Below are 15042 nucleotides of genomic sequence, written 5' to 3' on the forward strand. Positions count from 1 at the left end.
TTTAAACAATTAAGTAGATTTTGGTAATAATCAGTTATAACAATGTGTAAATAATAAATAACGTTTTTATTTTCGTGAAACATTTCATTTTTCTATCGAACGTATTATATATATATTTTTCTTTTTTCAAAAAAATAATATAAAGTAATATAAACTTAAAAATAGTCAACATTACATCATCTGACATCACGCTTATAATTATACATACAAATAAAAGACAACAACAATCTTGCACAATTTTGTATTAAATATAAAATCATAAAGAAAAAATGACTGCAATATTTTACTCAATGCTTATTACTATTAACATTACTATTGCTTATTACTATTAAAAATAGGCAGTATCCATGTTATTATTCCACAATTATCAATATATTCACATCTATGTAACGAGAACGATTAGATCAATATTGAGATAATAAGTAATAAAATATAGAGATAATTAATAAGTAATTAAAAATCTAATTTAATTGAAAGCAAAACACTTATATCATCTTAATTTTATTTTAATTTAGTATTTAAATAATTTTATTTGTCAGCGATTTTCAATGTAATGTTCCTGTTCCATTGATTTAAACCACTCTATGAATTCCGTGGGTCTTTGCATCAGTTTGATGGCCAGCATCAAATTTTTCCTGTGTGTGTGAAAATATTAATGTTTCATCAAGTTAAACAAAATTGATACAAAATTAGATTAAATCACGCTGATATTTTAATACAAGATGCTCTAGATGGAATAATTTGCACAAACTTACAAACGTCTCGTTCAAGTAATTTTTATATTAAAAAATGTAAGATAAAAACAGGGTGGCGCACATGTGCGAAAAGGATATCAGTGAATTAATATTATACGAACCACTGACTTCTCCTGATAAACGGTATGACTTTTGGGATTGGAAATCCATTGAATTCGGTACAGAGACATAAAGAGTAAGCGCCAATGTCCTCCCAAACCAGCCAATCGCCAATGTGAAGTTCCGGCATTAATACATCTTTGACAATTACATCGTACGAATCGCAAGTCGGCCCCCATAAAGTCGAAACAAATTTCTCATCACTCACCGGCTATATAAATTAATAATACGTTATTTTACAACAACACGGAGAAAATTTTATAGTAAATATTACTATGGTGTCGCACTAGCTGCGGACCATCGAGGAATTTTAAGTTAAAATATTATAATTATTGTTTTAAAAACGATAAAATAACGTAATTTTTACCATAAACATAGTAATTTAACTTAAAATTCCTCGATGGTCCGCAGCTAATGCGGCACCATAGTAATATTTACTATAAAATTTTCTCCGTGAACAGAAAGATATCTTGCATACACGATATTCATATTATATATGATTATATATAGTACCTCAAAGAGAATTTGCGGGTATCTAGACTTTATGCCCACTATTTCGTCCAGAAACGAATTGTACGTCCCGACGTTCGCGTAGTACATTCTCATAGTTTTACCGTTTTTATGAACGATTCTCTTGGAATGTAAATACGAGGCCAAGGTAAACGCCGAGTCAACGTAATATCTCCCAGGCTCGCTGATAACTCTTATGATGGGATCGAGATCTCGAATTGCATCATTGACAATATTGGCGAGCTGAAGGAATTTAAAAATGAATTAAAAGGCTATATTTTGAATGTCGCTACAATGTCGATGCGATGAATCATGTCGATGCAGGAATACGCAGAAGACGTGAGAGAAAAGCACGTACCTTGTCGATATCCGTTCCTTTTTCACCGGGGAAGCCGCCACCGATGTCGAGCAGCTGCACGTCCTTGCAGCCCATCGATTTGGCGATCGCGATCAATCGTCTGCATATCCCGATGCCTCTGCTGAACGCGTTTAGCTCCCCGCACGGGCTACCGACGTGAAAACTGAAGCCGTGCAAGGTGAGCCCGAGGTCCATCGTGAGCTGTATCAGTCGCACAGCATCCTCGTCCGGCTCGCAGCCGAACTTCAGTCCGAGATCGCAATCCGAGTTTTTCGCGTCGCATCGTATGCGTATTATTATCCTGTTAGACCGTTGTACGATTAGATTGTTAAATTATATTGCACAATCATATACGGAAGGATAAAAGGATAAAAAAGAACCGGGATGCTGCTTGTAGCTACAACGGCGAATAATAGCAATGATTTCGCACACTCACTTGGCCTCGGGATAAAGATCCTTTATCTTCAAAAGCTCCAGCTCGCTGTCGGCGGTTATCTGGTCGACGTTCATTTTTTTGGCGTACTTGATGTGAGACGGGCACTTGTACGGATTCGCGAATATGATCCGGTCGGCTTGCACGCCGTACTGCATCACTTGCCTGATTTCTTGCTATTACGACACATTATATGCACGTTAAAATTAAGCTTATTCTGTCCCACGATTTGAGAAGCAATAAAGATGTTATATAAAAAAATGATTTCTTTATTAAGTTTGCAACTTATATAATTTGAAAAAATTAATTTAAAGAAAAAGTTTGACGAGAAAAATAATAATTAAGTTGTGCGTTAAAGTGTTAAGCGCGAAGATTTCGTGACTGAACGAGTCACATAGAAATTTTAAGGTTTCAAATACTGAAGACTATAATATGATCGTGGTAAAAGGCACTGTGAATTACCTCGGACGCGCAGTCGAAGCCAGTATTTAAAGCTGCCAATATCTTGATCACATTCGGATCAGGATTGCACTTAACCGCTGAAATCAATTTAAAGGAGGATGAGAAACCTCAATACTTTCGCAAATTTAAGCGACATTGCCTTGTATGTCCTTAAAGCCGACGTACCGTAGTGCGGAGCGACCATCGGAATCTTGGTAATCCACTCGCGGTGCTTGTTAATAATATCACCAATATCCACGATGTAGAAACCGTCTTCTTGATTTTCCATGTCGATTATAGTTTTAATAACGTCCATATTATCCACCGAGTCGTCGAAGACTTTAATTTCGTTGAAATCACAGGGAGACATATTCGCGATCTCGGTATCTTCAGGTACTGGCGCGACTCGCGAGCCGAGAGTAACAAAGCACGAAATGCGGCTGTCCGAAGAAGTGTAACTGTTGACTACTTATAAGCGGTCCGAGATATTATGATAAGAAGCATTGCTTGAATACGATCGCAGTCCACCTCCTCGCGCGTTTGCTCAACGATAAGATTCGTGGAAGTTAATGCACGTTCCTCTATTGATGGAATCTTTTTTTACGATGACGCAAATTACGAAAGGGGTACATTCTGTTATTTTCGTCGGGCAGGTAAACAGCCTTACTTACCGTGGAAAATTAGACGATTTGCATGTACGTATATTGTTACGAGCGAGACGCAACGTAATGTTGAAATAAAATAAAAGTAGGCGATCGTACCACTAATATAAATAAGACTTCAATTGGCACAGAGCAAGTGATGAGTCGAAGGTGTGATCACTTTGAGAGTTTCGTTGATTTGTTTTAACCGTTCTTATATTCATATATTGGAATAGCGATAACGCGTTCAAATATTAAAAGTAGCGATTGAAGCGACTTATTAAAAGAACAAGTAAAACTGAAATTTTGGTATATAACGCAAGAATCTGTTAGGACTAGTCGTTTATAGCTAATTAAGCGATACAGAAAAAAAGTTTCAAATTAAAGTAAGTAAGTGAGTGTGTCTAGACAAATTAGCAGGACTTATAGGTTCATTAGGGTTAAGTTTTTAGGTATTTGTCTGGATAAATTATTGTGTAAGAATTTTAGAAATAAAAATTGTAAATACGTGAGATATTGAGTTGCGGTAACAATATACGCGTGTGGAAATTTTATCAGGTGGGAAAGATTTATTTCCGTCTATGGAAGCAAGAAAGATATGCTGTTCTGAGAAGAGAACGGAAAAATCCCCTATGGTGGTGCATTTACCTTACGTGGAAACTTGAGAACTAATGTTTTCTCACAGAGGCCGTAATTCTTTTGAGTCATTGATTGTCTTCTCCTGCTTGCATCTTTCATGCTTCTTCTTTCTCTTTGTTTAACACATACTTACACGCATATATACAAGTGTGGTATCTAATAATATGTATAAGATACCATGATACGATATAACATAACAATATAAATTCGTAAAAATATTTTGATAATTTATTCGTGATGATATTAATAATATGACCAATATCCACGATGTAGAATTACAGCTTTAATGTCTTCTTCGATTACAGCTTTAATGTTATCTGCCGATTGTATTCTTTCTATGTTAAAATAGATATTCGAATATATTGTAAACTGTAATGCAAATGACGTTAAAGTTAGGTATATACTATAAGTACTTGGCGCGAGACACTACCGTATCTCTTGATCAACATTTAAGCGGGAAACACAGACTTTTGCATAACGCATAATACATAAACATAAGAAAATAGATTGGTCTATTTTCTTATGCACATGTATATGCATCAATTTTTTTATGCTTACGCATTATGCGTTATACAGAAGTATGTGCTTTATACTTATACCGGGTGAGGAAAAAGTTTGAAACTGGTGAAATATCTCGAAAACAAGACATTTTAAGGAAAAAATGTGTTATACATAAGTTGTAGGACTTCAACAAATGCATCAAATAGTGGTACTTATTTGACCTTGAGTGTAAGTATGGAGGAGCTTTCAAGATCAACTTTAAAATTTTAAATGGAAACCCGTACTTTTTATTTAATATTCTTGTAGATGACATCAAGAGTTTTTCAAAACACTATCAATAAACTTTTTTTGGTTGAATACTTTTCGAGATATGTTGACAAACTTCAAGTACCGCTGGCATTAGCATTAGCTAAGGTGTACCACGTGGAGGTTGCACGATCGGATTTACACCTCATTGTGTGTGTGTGTGTGTGTGTCTTATATCAACATATCAACGGTTATTAAACTCATTTCGTTAGTTATTCTCTGCTCCTCAATTCTTCAACGCTCGCAGGTTTTGTTTTATAAACGTGATCTTTTAAGGAGCCCTATAAACTCACACTAGCAAGCGCCAGCAACACGCTGTTGATAAGGATACGCTTGATAAGGACAAGCGTCGACATCTCTGGCGATAAGCAGCTAAACTCCACGCTCAGAGGTTTTTTCTCTTTCAAGCTTTTGTAGTTTAATAACCGTTGATACGTTGATATAACACACACACACACACACACACACACACACACACACACACGACACACACACACACACACACACGGTACACCTAATGCTAATGCCACCGGTACTTGAACTTTATCAACATATCTCAAAAAATACTCTACCGAAAGAAGTTTATTGATAGTGTTTTAAAAAGCTCTCGATATCAGTTACAAGAATATTAAATAAAATGTGAGGGTTTTCATTTAAAATTTTAAAGTTGACCTTGAAAGCTCCTCCATACTTACGCTCAAGGTCAAATTAGTACTACTGTTTGATGCGTTTGTTGAAGCCCTACAATTTATGTATAAAACATTTTTTCCCAAAATGTTTTGTTTTCAAGATATTTTACTGGTTCCAGACTTTTTCCTTACACTGTACCTATAGGTACTTATCTACTGACTTTAGGGCAATTACACGTAATTACTACAAGATATTTGCGCGGTTTTGACGACCAAACAAGATCACTTATTTTTGGGTAACAGTAAGAAAAAAATGTTATATCGGGCGAGCAATATATGTATAATATAACTGACTGATTTAAATAAGCTGGCAATTCGTCGATGACTGTGACTTTACACAAGTTACGTTAAGGATTTCGATCAAAATAACGTACCGAGTATCAAATCAAGAGTTCATCAATTAGTGACAAAATTAGTGACAAAAACACCAGCGGTTCGTTCAAATTGCAAACGCAATTGAAACGGGTCACTACACAGGTCTATGCTAGGTCCTTATTAAAAAATATGATATAAGAAAAAAAAATAAAATGCGTCGCGAATGAAAAAATTTACTTCTATTATTAATAGAGTACAATATGATTTTAATGTTGCATTTTAAAATGTCGATTGTTCTTTAATTGGCCGTAAAAACTTGGGACACCCTATATGTGCTATCTAATTATTATGCTATCTTAATGCTATTATGCTATCCTAATGATATCTTAATGCACGATTATAAAAAAATGTACTATTAGAATTAAATGCTTCATTGCTACATATAAGTGTTGGGAAATACCATTAGATGCAAATTCTTTTGAAAAATCCCAGACGACGTCTTGTAATCGACTAAGGCCTTTCCGCTTAAAGATTCCCAAGGCAAGGAGAACAAAAAGTCAAGATGATATCCTTGTGACGTCAAAATGGAAAAAACGAAGAAAAATTAAAGGCACGAAAGCATCAATATACAAACGGGTTTTTTTAATTTCTGCGAGGAGATTGCCTGGCACTTGATTGAAATTATTATATAATATATAAATTGTAAATTATAGTACATACTAAGGTAATAAATGTACATGTGCCTGGACATTCTAGTCCTTAAATAAGTTATAACGCGAATTAAAATCAAAGAATCAAAAATAAGAATATTTTTCTTGTATTATATTTTTATCTTCGATTTTATAATTTGCGTTATATTTATTTAAAAACTAAAATGATAAAGGTGTGCAGACATGGGTTTCAAGTGTCTCGGCATCGGTAGGGGAGACCGGAGCGAAGTCGTCACTATTTTTTCGGTGCCGATTTTTAACAACAAAACAAATAATTTTAGTAAAATGTGGTATATCGTTGTAAAGAGTGAACCCTTGGCTACAAAATTTATAAAGACATTTTTCAAGATTTCAATATTACGAAATCTAAAAAGTTTTAGTTCCAATGATTTTTTAAATCTGATATATATATATATACACCTATTAATTATTTAGCTCCCATTTTAGTTTTTTAAATCAATCTATATGTTTTTTATGCATTACATCAAAGTTGGTTGAAGGATAAATACAAAGATATAAATTAATATAAATTGTTGCATTTGAACAAATAATTGTCACAAAAACAGCGTTGTTAAGTCTCGATAATTTTGCGACGTGCCTGCCACCATTCAGAGAGTGACTCAAGCACTTAAGTAAATCACCCACCACCCTGTAGTTTACGATTCTATATCTACGACCCTATCTTAAAAAAGGTAAATTTCCATTGTCATCGTTTTTCCGCGATGTTGATTGATTATCTCGATGCGCATTGTGCGTTACCTAATGCTATAATATATATCGAGCGATTATCATTGCGAAAAGGTTGCGCATATCCTTGGAAGACACGTATGTATATGTCTTTTACGCACGTGTCTTCTAGGAACATTAACGCAATATCGCTAATAGCGAGCTCCGCAAACGCACTAAAAATATGCAACCTTCGCAATAATAGCCGCTCGATAGTACTAACATACACTAAAACAAATCCATGTACTTACATGGAAATTACATGTTTAAAATCGGAAAATTATCTATTATTACACTGAAAATAATCCATGTACTTTTACGTGGAAATTACATGTTTGGAATTGGAAAATTATCTATTATTACACTGAAAAAAATCCATATACTTTTACATGGAAATTACATGTTTGAAATCGGAAAATTATCTAATTATTACTATAATTTTTTTCCCCAGATTTTTTAAACTGAAAATACATATTAATGGTAAAATATAGGTGAAATTATTATTTTTATATGAAAATTACTTATAGTTTTAAATTTCGTTGTATTTTCATAACGATAAACGAAAAAAAAAACAGTTTTATTTCATGAGAAATTACATACAATCTGCAATTCTTAATATGAGTAGTAATATTGCATAATTATGCTGGGTCGGAAAAAACTTAGCATAATCATGTAATTTTACACAAATATTTTTTTCTGTGTAAGCAATGCACAACGCGTATCGAGATGACTAATTTCAACATTGCGCAAATCCAATGACATGGAAAATTGACAATCCTTTTCTAAGATAAGACAAGAATAGAATGACGCAATAGCGCTGATAGCGCACTAATAGTGCAATAATAGTGCACTAATTACGCATGGACAACTCATTTGATAGCTCTTGGTTAAAGGGGGATCCTGGTCTACTAACTTTTAAAAAATCGAAAAAAATTATATACCTATATATATATATATTCTTATGCTACATCTCAAGAATAATATATGCTCCTATATAGTGTTATTTCGAAATTCAAAGAATTGACGAAATTTGTAAGCGATTTAGCGCAGATGGTCGTTCTGAGCGTTCGCACGCTCAAGTATAAGCTCGTATTGTCGGCCGAAGCAACTTAGAGAAAAAGATACATGAATTTATTGAACACTGAGAAAAAAATACTTGAATTTGTGAGATATAAGGTTTATTTTATAGAAATAAATCTCTTATTTAAATACGGCGAAATAAAATTTTATTTTTAGTAAATAAACTATATATTTCATTTTTGAGATAAGTATTATTTATTACAAATAATTGTTTATTTCTTCGGCATGAGTTGTTTAATTGTAAATATTAATCTTTCTTTTTTTATAAATCAATATGTTTCTGACAAGTAAATTAAATTTCACTAAATAATTATAATTTTCTCTCACAATTTAATTGTGAAGAAATCTTAAAACAAATCTTAGACAACACTATACTTATGTGACGACCTACGCCACTCACAGAACGCATCCGCGCATTTTTAACTTGGCGGAATCATGTGTACTAGCAACTAGTTATATAGCGACGATGCTGCTATTCTCGCCTCGCAAAGGGTTTGTTTATATATTATGGCTGAATGTATTTTAAATACGAGCAACGCTTTCCATCATTCGCTGCTTAACGATGTCGTTGCGAATTAATTGCTGGTATATATATATAATTCCGCCGAGTTAAAAATGCACGGATGCGGTCTGTAAGTGGCATAGATCGCCACAATTTACAACGATGGAGCAAGATTCTAATAAGTAAATTTGCAATATAAGATATTACTCATTAGAGCAAAGTGACGCCTTTCAATATGTTAACACATTAAGAACATTGGTCCTCAGCCAACAAAACAGAAAAGCAAAGGTTTATCTGTATATTGACAGCCGTCTCACTTTGCTTTAATGAGTAAGATATTATGTTGCAAACTAATTTATTAGATTCTGGCTTTAGCGTTGTAATAAGAACTTGTTCACACGAAGCGTTTCTGCCGCGCGATTGCTGCCGCGCGTTAACGTTCGCACGAGACGCGCGCTGTCGCGAGGCGAAGTGCGACAACGCACGCGTGCGCTGCGCTACGATACGCTTTGCGGCATTTTAGATCTATTATACAACATTCGCCGTCGCGCGTACGCCGTTCCGTGGGTATGCACGAGTTCTTACACTTTGCCTCGCGATAACGTGCGACTCATGCGAACGTTGACGCACGGCGGCAATCGCGCGGCATCCGCGAGACAGAAATGCCTCGTGTGAACAGGCTCTAAATGTAATGTGTCTGAGATTTGTTTCACTTTGTCTTTCACTTTTTGAACTAACAGTTCAACTTAAAACACTCAACGCTTTTACACTCAACATACCTAAAATCACAGACAGTCACTACAGAACGACAACGCACCGCCACGACCACCACTAGTCCGCCATATTGCACGATGCAATGCGAATCAGTAAGCTAGAAATTAAGTTTGTTTATAAATTCATTTGTTTATAAATTCTATTCTATTATAACTAAATATTTTGTTGCTATAAAAAAATGTAAGTTTGCCGCAAGTAGATTTATTTTTCCAGCTATAAATAAATAAAAATTTTTTTACAATTAATAAGGAAAATTAGGCATATTTCACAGAAATGTATATTCTGTCATCATAATCAATTTTTTTTTATAGCCAACAAATATCGAAGAAAATATCATAAATAACATTTGTTTCTGAATATTTCGACTTTTTTCTCTCAGTGAGGTTTCGAAGTTCTGCCGAAGAGACATTAATAATAAATAATTAGTACTTTCCAGCAAGGGATATACGCTGTGTTATACTGTGCTACACCGTGTAAAATATTTATTGGAACGCAGTTTAGTTTTTTAGTGTAACACTCCTGTGCATTATAGTTTTCTATTTTAATTTTTACCAGTACTTAACATATCTATGATATATATATGTTAAGTCGAATTGGTACGACGCCCTTCACGGAATGAGGGAGACTCCAGGTTCGAATCCTGGCTGAGGTAATATTTTTCGCAATAAATTCTTTACGTTTTTTAAACAATTAAATCGTGTAGATTTAATTCCGGGGTAGGGAAGTGTATTAATGTTCCAAGATAGCTGTGTTTCAAGTCCGACAAATTTGCGGCGCGCAGTTTATTAAATTGAAATATATGTATATGTACGGTATGTACATTACAATTCGTTATTTCTTTATACGTAAGTATAGAATATATGAACACCAACACCTTGTTACGGCTCCACGCTCCATCTTTCTTCGATTAAAATAAATTATTATTCTATGCGTTTAAATTTTTCATTTATTTTTCTTCATGTATAATTTTCAATCTAAATATTAGAGAGGACCAGGACTATATGACTCCAGGAGTATATTGCTCATGTTGCTATTTTTTAGCACTTATCTTGAAAAGAACAGTAAACAAAAATCGCGAAATTATTTTTTTTATTAGAATCTAATTATAAGTTCTAAGAATCTAGGCGGCATTTATTGGGAAAAACTCACTGGCACTCTCAGTTTTTGTATTTTTCAGAAACATGCTCACTAATTCTACCAATGAAATACGCTTCAAGCACTCAGTGCTGCCAGTGCTAGTTTTTTCCAACGAAAAACGCTATAAAAATTTAAGTGGAAGTTATTTCAATTTATACAAATATAATCTAAAAAGAGATAAACGATCATTTAACATTAACAAACATTTCTAGGCGCGATCTCTAGCTATATTACAGCTTTATCGCCATACGCTTAAAAATAGCAGAACCGGCAGGACGCAGTTGCATCATCGCGCCGCGCAGCTGCAGCTCGCGTCCTCGACGTCCTCGTCCGCGACGCGGACGGGCCGAGAAGAGAGCATAGGGAGTCGCCATCTGATGGCGGCGCGAGTCATCACTATCCATCACTACCGTCAGTGATTCACGGAGTCGCATGGGGCTGCCAGGTGAATTTCGAGCGAGCTCCTAAATTACTAAACGGCGTTCCGCAATTATGCTGTAACTACGCGCGCGTGCCCGAGAACGGTGTCCGATACACATCACCCGGAGACGCGAGCATCGACGTAGGCGCATCTGACGCGGCCACGAGGAATCCTCACGAGCGTTTACACCGAATCACCAGTGTTGTCCGGCAGCAAAATGGCAGCGAGCGACTCCAACACGGACGACAGCCTCTATCCGATCGCGGTTCTGATCGACGAGCTGAAAAATGAGGACGTCCAGGTAATCGCCGCGACAACGGTCGCGTCGAGTGAGCTTTCCGCTTCCTCTTGTCCTCCTCTTTTCTCTTTCCCGTTACTACCCGTTCGCTGGAGACAACACCGAGATAGCGGTACTCTAAACAGCGTTTTTTTGAACTTGCTAAAAAGATCACGGAGATACTAGTGCTTGTGATAGTATAAGATAGTGTTAGAACACGTCATTGTGAGAAAGATACTCGGTTGGAGCTAAAATTTTACGTATTCAGCGTATATAAAGCAACAGCTTTCATTGCTACTTTTATCACAGTTAACACTTGTTATAGAAATCATCATGTGTTGTCCTTTTCGTTACAGCTACGTCTCAATTCTATCAAGAAGTTATCGACGATCGCGCTGGCGCTAGGCGTCGAACGAACGCGGAGCGAGCTGATACCGTTTTTAACAGAGACGATTTACGATGAGGATGAAGTCCTCCTTGCGTTGGCCGAACAGCTCGGCACGTTTACTCCTCTCGTCGGTGGGCCAGAATTCGTGCATTGTCTATTGGTAATGACAGATCTGTTTTAGATAATAAAATAATTGACACAAGTCTAAGAATGATATTTATAATCGGACTCTATATTTAAAATTTACCTCAAGTCTGATTTTAAGTGGTAATAAGATTGCCAATTATGAGTCGATCGCTTTCACACATACCAAAGATTGTGCTTAAGACGATCTTAAATATAATATTGGGCTATGAATACTGCTTTAATATCAGTTTCAATATCTTCGTTCTGTCTATTGAAGAAATTACTATATGTATAAATTTCTGATTTAGCCACCACTGGAATCTCTGGCCACTGTGGAAGAAACCGTGGTCCGCGACAAAGCTGTGGAATCCTTAAGAAATATCGCGAGCCAGCACAGTCCTGCAGATTTGGAGGAGCACTTTGTTCCATTAGTGCAACGCTTGGCTTCAGGAGACTGGTTCACGTCAAGAACATCGGCATGTGGCTTGTTCAGCGTTTGTTATCCGAGGGTGAGCCCAGCCATTAAAGGTAATTGTATAATAATCTTATATTTTTTTGCGGATCAGTTTTTAAGTAAATAAAATTGATAATCCTAACGTTTTGCGAACTCGAATGTTGTAGCGGAATTGCGAAATCACTTTCGCAGCTTGTGCCAGGATGATACACCTATGGCGCGACGGTCAGCTGCTTCTAAATTAGGCGAGTTTGCAAAAGTTGTGGAGATCGAGTACCTCAAATCTGATTTAATACCAATGTTTGTTATACTCGCTCAGGACGAACAAGTAGGTGCATTAAAACGATGAAACTTGATAAATGTTCTATCAGCCAGATTGTTGTACAGTAACTTATAATTTTACAGGATTCAGTTCGTCTTTTGGCTGTTGAAGCTTGTGTCAGTATTGCAGCGTTGTTACAACAAGAGGATGTTGAACAATTGGTCATGCCTACGCTTCGGCAGTGCGCTAGCGATCAATCATGGCGCGTTCGTTACATGGTGGCAGATAAATTTACAGACGTACGTATCATTGTTTAAAACTTAATATATAGAGATTTATTCTGAGAAAATTTTGTATTAAAAATACCATCTAAATATTTTTTTTTTTGCAGCTCCAAAAGGCTGTTGGCCCAGAAATAACGAAAACAGATCTTGTGCCAGCATTTCAAGTATTATTGAAAGATATCGAAGCAGAGGTGCGGGCCGCAGCTGCCGATAAAGTTCGCGATTTCTGCCAGAATCTTGATCAGTTTAATCAGGAGTCTATAATAATGACAAATATATTGCCCATTGTTAAAGAACTTGTAGCAGATCCTAATCAGCACGTAAAGTCAGCTTTGGCAAGCGTAATCATGGGATTAAGCCCCATTCTTGGCAAGCACAAGTAAGGACAAATAAAATAATAATTTTAATACAATATTACAAAGTACAACAATCGATTGATAATTGTTTAATATTTTTGCAGCACAATCGAACACTTGTTACCCCTATTCCTATCCCAGCTCAGAGATGAATGTCCCGAAGTGCGACTCAATATCATTAGTAATCTAGAATGTGTTAATGAAGTTATTGGCATACAACAACTCTCGCAGTCCCTCTTACCTGCCATCGTGGAATTAGCCGAGGACTCTAAATGGCGTGTGCGACTAGCTATTATCGAGTAATTATGTTTGCTTTCGTCTAAATTGAATTTAAAAAATAGTCCGCTTGTGTTAATAGCTTAAATTTCAGGTATATGCCATTACTAGCCGGACAACTTGGCGTGGAATTCTTTGATGAGAAATTAAATTCTCTGTGCATGACTTGGTTGGTGGATCATGTTTATGCAATTCGAGAAGCAGCTACGTTAAATCTGAAGAAATTGGTAGAGAAGTTTGGACCCGATTGGGCACAGAATACAGTGATACCTAAAGTCTTGGCTATGTCCAGGGATCAGAATTATCTTCATAGAATGACATGTTTGTTCTGCATTAATGTAAGCTACATCATTATGCTGTACAATGGCAATAGTAATAGTATGTATTCTAACATGTAAATTTACACAATTTCTATAATAGGTTCTGGCTGAAGTATGTGGTCCAGATATAACGACAAAGGTGATGCTTCCAACTGTATTGACAATGGCAACTGATAACGTTGCGAATGTAAGGTTTAATGTCGCTAAGACTCTACAGCGAATTGGACCTTTCCTAGAACCCTCAGCAGTTCAAACTCAAGTAAAACCTATCCTCGATAAACTCAATACTGACAGCGACGTAGATGTGAAATACTTTGCTTCGGAAGCCATTGCTGGCATTGCAGGTAAACATATCGCTATATTTTATTATGAATATATATTTTATATATCTTTTATTAAGGTGTAATGAATGAATAATCAATATGTCCGAACGTGTATATATGCATGCATTTCTAGCTTGTCTCGTTATGAAAAGTACTTTATAACACTCTAATTTCTTTTTGATTCCTTAATTACATTTGATTACATTTAATTATGATAATGTTTCAGCGTAGGTTGAACGACACAGTGCATTTATCACTTATCCAATAATATTCAACTTAAATTTGAGAGAGAAAAATAACATGCCACAATATGTTTCACTTATAAACACATGGCAACAGGTAATATTATGCACAGTCAAAGTAAATTTTGGCGAGAAGACATACAAATTCTAATTAGTAGATTATTATTAAACCGTACTTTAAGTTATGTTATATTTGTATATCTATAATTACAGTAATGAGTACAATATTCGATTTAATTGGTAACGTGTATTTCTCATACATATTTAAGTAACTGTCTTAAAAAAAAATAATATAACGATAATAAAAAAAGTGTCTCTGAATCATTCCTACAAACAAAAAATACCCAGTTATTAATTAATTACACCGTTTTTCCAATCAAAAGCTTTAATAATCTCACGTCTTGATACATATATATGTGTGTGTGTGTGTGTATATATATATATATACACACAAATATATATATATATATATATATATATATATATATTTTCCCCCAAAGAGAAACAAGAATCAATTATATTTTTGTTATATTTTATTACATAGCCATTAATATGAACATCTTACATAACATGATATTATCACAGCTTATCACTATTTTTGTTTAATAAGTTTACGATATATATTTATTAAACTTAATAGGTACTCAATATTATGAATATACCGATATTATGAAGACGTTTATCACTTATTGTAAGC

At 35.2% G+C, this 15042-nt stretch overlaps 2 protein-coding genes across 4 annotated transcripts; one reads left to right on the forward strand and one right to left on the reverse strand.

Annotated features, from left to right (window-relative positions):
• Positions 1-97: 97 nt before the first annotated feature.
• Positions 98-9625, reverse strand: LOC112457315 (ornithine decarboxylase 2-like). 2 transcript variants are annotated; one of them, XM_025020281.1, is made up of 8 exons: positions 9485-9625; positions 2783-3064; positions 2618-2694; positions 2159-2331; positions 1723-2023; positions 1368-1607; positions 857-1065; positions 98-635 (listed from the first exon to the last, which is right to left on the reverse strand). In XM_025020281.1, the coding sequence occupies exons 2-8, from the start codon at positions 2964-2966 to the stop codon at positions 536-538; spliced, it is 1284 nt and encodes a 427-aa protein (XP_024876049.1). In that variant the 5' UTR covers positions 2967-3064; positions 9485-9625; the 3' UTR covers positions 98-535. The 2 variants fall into 2 exon arrangements, with proteins under 2 accessions (XP_024876049.1, XP_024876048.1); XM_025020280.1 differs by having other exon boundaries at positions 2783-3177.
• Positions 9626-11036: 1411 nt separating this feature from the next.
• On the forward strand, positions 11037-14577 carry LOC112457314 (serine/threonine-protein phosphatase 2A 65 kDa regulatory subunit A alpha isoform). 2 transcript variants are annotated; one of them, XM_025020277.1, is made up of 10 exons: positions 11037-11338; positions 11671-11862; positions 12137-12356; positions 12450-12610; positions 12688-12843; positions 12936-13207; positions 13289-13483; positions 13555-13798; positions 13881-14124; positions 14330-14577. In XM_025020277.1, the coding sequence occupies exons 1-10, from the start codon at positions 11255-11257 to the stop codon at positions 14332-14334; spliced, it is 1773 nt and encodes a 590-aa protein (XP_024876045.1). In that variant the 5' UTR covers positions 11037-11254; the 3' UTR covers positions 14335-14577. The 2 variants fall into 2 exon arrangements, with proteins under 2 accessions (XP_024876045.1, XP_024876046.1); XM_025020278.1 differs by having other exon boundaries at positions 14335-14577.
• Positions 14578-15042: the final 465 nt, after the last annotated feature.

The sequence above is a fragment of the Temnothorax curvispinosus genome, unplaced genomic scaffold, assembly GCF_003070985.1.
Source record: "Temnothorax curvispinosus isolate PA1 unplaced genomic scaffold, ASM307098v1 QBEX01007734.1, whole genome shotgun sequence".
In the NCBI taxonomy this organism is placed as follows: domain Eukaryota; kingdom Metazoa; phylum Arthropoda; class Insecta; order Hymenoptera; family Formicidae; genus Temnothorax; species Temnothorax curvispinosus.

What these genes read in the sequence shown, in the direction of transcription:
- LOC112457315 (XM_025020281.1), bottom strand. Translation starts at nt 2,966, where the DNA reads ATGTCTCCCTGTGATTTCAACGAAATTAAAGTCTTCGACGACTCGGTG. An exon ending in GATGGTCGCTCCGCACTACG is followed by an intron (nt 2,695 to 2,782) that starts GTACGTCGGCTT and finishes AATTGATTTCAG; the next exon opens with CGGTTAAGTGCAATCCTGAT. An exon ending in AAGGAACGGATATCGACAAG is followed by an intron (nt 1,608 to 1,722) that starts GTACGTGCTTTT and finishes AAATTCCTTCAG; the next exon opens with CTCGCCAATATTGTCAATGA.
- LOC112457314 (XM_025020277.1), top strand. Translation starts at nt 11,255, where the DNA reads ATGGCAGCGAGCGACTCCAACACGGACGACAGCCTCTATCCGATCGCG. An exon ending in GGTGAGCCCAGCCATTAAAG is followed by an intron (nt 12,357 to 12,449) that starts GTAATTGTATAA and finishes CGAATGTTGTAG; the next exon opens with CGGAATTGCGAAATCACTTT. An exon ending in CCCATTCTTGGCAAGCACAA is followed by an intron (nt 13,208 to 13,288) that starts GTAAGGACAAAT and finishes ATATTTTTGCAG; the next exon opens with CACAATCGAACACTTGTTAC.